The following is a 5,110-nucleotide window of genomic DNA, read 5'->3' as shown; positions in this document are numbered from 1 at the left end:
GAGACAGACAGAGAGAGAGAGAGAGAGAGAGAGAGAGAGAGAGAGAGAGAGAGAGAGAGAGAGAGAGATCTTGACCAGACCTGTCACCTGATAGAGCAAAACAACATGGCCAAGTACAATATAATCATGTCATGTAATGTTTAAACAGTCTAAGCGGGACAAAAAACATTTGAAATGGAGCAAATTGATGTCATAAATCAGTAGTTGGTTCATGCAAGGTTGTACTTTAAGAATCAGATATGCAAAATTCTCCTTTTCAGAGACTTAAAACTAATGTCACCAATTATTGTAGCTAGCTATAAACAAAAAGTTCCATTTTTATCTAATGGCGAACTGCTGATTAACTGAAAATTTAAATAATTCCCTGGATAATGGTAATATTAAAGGGTGCTGTATTTATTGACCTAAAAAAGGCATTTGATATGGTTAACTAGTTTGTTTTTATCTAAAATGTTGGGTTTTTATATTTCGGCTGAGGCAATAAGCTGGTTTACATCCAATCTTCTGTCCAGAGAGCAGTGTGTTAAAACAGACCGAGACATATCTGGATTTTTTAACATAAAATGGGCATCCCACAAGGCTCTATGCTAGGACCTTTGCTGTTTAGTCTCTTCATAAATTACTTAAATGCCAGCTGTCAAGTGTATGCAGATTAGGGCTGCCACGATTAATCGATTAATCGACGACTAATCGATTATTAAAATAATCTATGACTAATTTAATAATCAATTAATCGTTTTCTTTTTTTTGTTGTTCTTTACTTTGTTTTTCTCTCCAAACTGCTTTAACACCTTCCACTGCCACATCTGCCTTTCTGTCCTTGACACACATGCACAGTAGTGGTAACTGCGGTAGGCCGTGGACGTCACAAGACATTATACAGACAGGCTCTAGTATCATGGCTACCCAGCAACGGAGCTCAAAAGTGTGGGAACTTTTTAAGAAAATGAAAGAGAAACCTGTGCAATATCTGCAGAGCAGAACTTGCCTTCCACAGCAATTATTTTTAGTTAGCATATAGCTAAAATCTAATGATGGTTATACAATAGCAGCTGCATTCTGACATGATAAACTCTGTTTTATATTCAATTAATGTATGATCCGATTAGTCGACTAATCGAATAAATAATCAGTGATTAATCGATTATTAAAATAATCGTTTGTGGCAGCAATTCTTTATGCACCTGCTAAGTCACCCGAGCAAGCTGCAGAGGCATCATCCAACTGTATGTCTGACGTCCAACCGTGGCTCATAGAAAATTTACTAGTTCTGAATCTTTCAAAAACACTCTATATGTGCTTTTCAATAAGAAAACATGATTTAAAGGAAAAAACTGAATATTCATTTATAAAATGAGAAAATTGTTACAGAATTTCAATACCTTGGATTGGTGCTAGATCCTCAACTTAAATTTGATAAACATATAAAAATAAAAACAATACAAAGTAACATTGTTTCAAACTCATCAGAAACTACATACCAAGCCAGGGAGCCCTACTATAACAAGCATTCTATGATGAAACAGCAGAAACACTCAAATCTTTTAAACCAAGGCTAAAAACCCACCTGTTTAGAGTTGCCTTTGATTGGCAGTCCGCAAGCACATCCAGGTGAGGGGCTGCTCTAAACAAATTACCTTATCACATTTTGACCATCTTCCCTATGATTATCGTGTGTATCTGCTCGATAGTTTTTATGATTTTGTGCGATGATTCTGCATGTCAGAAAAATTCACCCAGAAACTCATCTCACCTCTCTGCCAGTCAGGATGTGCCGTGCCAGCTTCACTTTGGCAAAATTCCCCTTCCCGATGGTTTTAAGGAGGCGGTAATTGCCGATGTGAGGATGCTCGTCTGTGGAGGTGAAGGAGTTGCGGCATCGCGGCAGGCTGTGGCGACTCGCAGACTTCGTTGGGGGAGCAGGGGGCTCAGCAAAGCCGTCTACCGATGAGTGCTACAGATAAAGCACATGTGTAAAGATTACCAACATCCTTACATGTCTGAAACTTTGATTTAAACAAATTTATTTACTAACCAACAAAAAATTACAGCAACATTTTTGAAATGCCGGGGGGGAATATAGCCATTTCTAAATAATTGTATGCTGATCCTAAAACTGAGATTTTAATCAAAAGATTTTAAAAAATGCATGCATGTAATCAATCTAGTATAGATGAAATTTGTGCTTTCTTGAAGAAAGAACTCATTCTGATGGTGCAACCCACACCACCACTCACTATCTGCAAGGTCAAACAGGGTTACACTCATTTAGGCTTTTCAATGGTTCCAAATACAATTCTTTCAAAAGTATTTATGCTCATCAGACCTAAACTTGTCCTCCAATATCCCTGCTATTTATCATTTAATCATGTTAAAATGCAAAGCAAGGAAATGGCTGCTTGAAAATATTATGTTCACCTTTTTCTGCTTTGTAGATATCATTTCACATCTTTTGGTGAATCAGGTGGCAGGTAAGATTGAAAAGGCATAAGCCACAGTTGTAAAAAGTTAATGGAAGTCAAGACTGATAAAAAGGTATCAGAGAGCCCAAATGACGAACTTTTAGACAAGTGTGTCTACGATGGGGCCTATGTAAAGACTAATAAACAGTGTCTTGCTATAAGTGCAGCGCCGTTATAAGTATTGCACACTCTCCTCTGCTATGCTTCCTCTCCTCTACAACAGCTGCTGATGTCAGTCCAGGTCAGAGATCCCATGATCCTCTGCTCCTAAGCACCACACCCAGCCAGAGAATAAAGCCTTGGTCTTGTTACCCAGGCTTCCCTGCTCCTGTTTCACTGGGGAAATGCTACACCCTGCAGAGTGCGCATCGTCTCAGCTACCTTACATCCTAACTGAGGCGAAGCTATGATGTCAACATATTATTTCCTAGTGCCACAGTGGGACACAAACAAGGAAAAATACTGTTTGATTTCAGGAGTATATGTACCTTTACTCCACTTGCTTCAAAATAGTGGAGAGGCAAAACACTCATTTGTCTCTAAAGTCTCTAAACTAAGAGTTGGACTGGATGGTGACTTGCTCGACTGAGCAGCAAAGTTTGTTTCACTCGCATATTTATTATATACTATAGGGAGACCAGTCAAAAGGATGAATAACCTATTCATTCTTTGATTTAAAAAATGAATGCTAGAAAGGATCTGCTTCTATTTTAAAAGCTACTCATCTCTGTTAGTAATGAGATGTTATGCAATGCAGTTCCGCTGCTTTGGGGCCCTGAGGCTGCGAGCTCCAAGTCCAGGACTAGCAGCAGAGTAGCTTAGGTGGTTACGTCCTGTGACGCTGAGATTGTGCTTTAATAGCCACCTAGTAGTGCAGCATATGTCTGCCGAAGCCAGACATTTACATTAGCAGCTGATGCATTACTGATCCCTGCCAGTGTTTGGTATAATGCACCAGTGAGTGACCACAGGATCGATACAATCATGTAAATTAGGGTTTGTTAAGCTGTAGAACCTCACCGGAAAGGAAATTACATTTTGAGTGAAATTCCAGACGATGATTCAAACGCTCTAAAATAAGTTTGCAAGGGTAGGCTTTTGAAAACAAGAAAAACCTCTGCAAACCAAGAGAAAAACATTTCACTTTTCTGTGCAGCCGGGTATCAAATGATCCATGGACCGATACTGGTTCTTGGCCGGGTAGTTGGAGATCAAGTTGACCTTTACAGACTGCTGAGTGCTGACAGCAACAAACACTGTTATGGAGAGGACATAGTTTTCAGGAAACATCAGAGAAACGTGTCGAAGACAAGTCAGCATAACCTCACCTGATCTAATCTGAAAAAAGGGTGTGTTGCACAGCAAGAAATGAGCAGGAATGAGTAACATTCCGTCACACCGAGAAGTCTGTAGTGATTTAAAGTGATGCATTCTAATAAAGGGCCATCAGTGTCCTGGAAACAGAATAATGACCCTGTCTCCTCTCCCTCAGCACTGAGTGTGCAGTTACAACAGGGCCCAATGGGTGATGGATGTCACATTGCGATGCTACCAACCAAAAAAAAGTAGGGCAACAACCTCCCCCACCCTCCCGAAATATTGACGCTGTGTGCAACAGAAAACACCTACAGTTACACGCGTGGAAGCTAATGGCAATGCTCTCACAGACAACGTTTTTTTGATTCACAATTTTAAACACACAAAAGCGATCAGTGGAAACAACAAAAGCGGAGAAGCCGACTGACTGACGCAGTGCGTTGTTTATGCTAACCCTCTCCAGGAACGAGGACAAACAAGCTACACCTTCTTTTTTTTTTAGGTTAGCTGCTTTTATTCCCAGCAAGAAGGAGGACAGAGAGGTTTTAAAAAAAAAGAAAAGAGGAAAAAGCCTCAGTGCTCATTGGTCGAGTCGCTCTGCAACACTGTAGCCTCCAGAAGAAGAAGAGCTGCCATTAGCTCGTGCGCATAAAAAACAAGGATAAAATGTCACTATTGTTCCCTTCCTGTCTTCCTGTTAGCTTGTCTTTTTAATAGTAACACTTACATTCTCGGTGTCACGCTCGTTCACTGTGGGCAATGGTGTTCTGGTCGACATCTTGTGAGCTTGGCAGGCCGCTCAGCGATGCAGCGGGCTGGGCAGAGCAGAGCAGACGCGGCGCGGTGCCTCCGTCCCCTTCTTCTTCTTCTTCTTCCTCTTCTTCTCTACATCCCCTGGAAACACCGCAGACTGCGGCCCCCCCTTTTTTTGATTAATTTTTCTTTTACCGCAGCATAGCGCGAGCCGGTGCGCCAAATTTATCCTTATCGGCTTTGTTGCACTTCCCTTCAGGTAGACTAGTGTCAGACAAGAAGAGAGACCAGCGGCGGCAGAGAGGAAGAGGAGGAGGAGGAAGGGTGGAAAGTCTAGTTGCTTGGTGACGGAGATGAGAGGAGACGAAGGTGAAGGAGGTGGAGGAGGAGGAGATGTTTTCTGACTCTTCAGCTCATTTGTTGTTTCTTCTTTACAAGATGTTTCTGACAGATTAATGTTTTTATTTCCTGTTGATTTTATGTTTTAATCTTTGACCTCAGCTCCTCAGACTGACGCCGACCGTCCAATCAGATTCAGTTTGTTACACAAAGGTTTTTAAAATCTTGTGTTTTCTGAG

General features: G+C 41.1%; 1 protein-coding gene across 4 annotated transcripts in view; it reads right to left on the bottom strand.

Annotated features, from left to right (window-relative positions):
- Positions 1-4,854, bottom strand: part of mark1 (MAP/microtubule affinity-regulating kinase 1) — a 28,391-nt gene extending 23,537 nt beyond the window's left edge. For all 4 annotated transcript variants that reach the window (XM_014033267.1, XM_014033268.1, XM_014033270.1 and 1 more), the window contains exons 1-2: positions 4,507-4,854; positions 1,754-1,954 (exon numbers count right to left, since the gene is read on the bottom strand). In XM_014033267.1, the coding sequence (XP_013888721.1) occupies positions 1,754-1,954; positions 4,507-4,557 (252 nt within the window). In that variant the 5' untranslated portion in view covers positions 4,558-4,854. The remainder of the gene's footprint in view (positions 1-1,753; positions 1,955-4,506) is intronic.
- Positions 4,855-5,110: the final 256 nt, after the last annotated feature.

This window comes from Austrofundulus limnaeus, unplaced genomic scaffold (genome assembly GCF_001266775.1).
Source record: "Austrofundulus limnaeus strain Quisiro unplaced genomic scaffold, Austrofundulus_limnaeus-1.0 Scaffold1684, whole genome shotgun sequence".
NCBI classification, from domain to species: Eukaryota; Metazoa; Chordata; class Actinopteri; order Cyprinodontiformes; family Rivulidae; genus Austrofundulus; species Austrofundulus limnaeus.
Note: the sequence above shows the minus strand (reverse complement) of the source record. Positions and strands in the feature narration are given on the sequence as shown.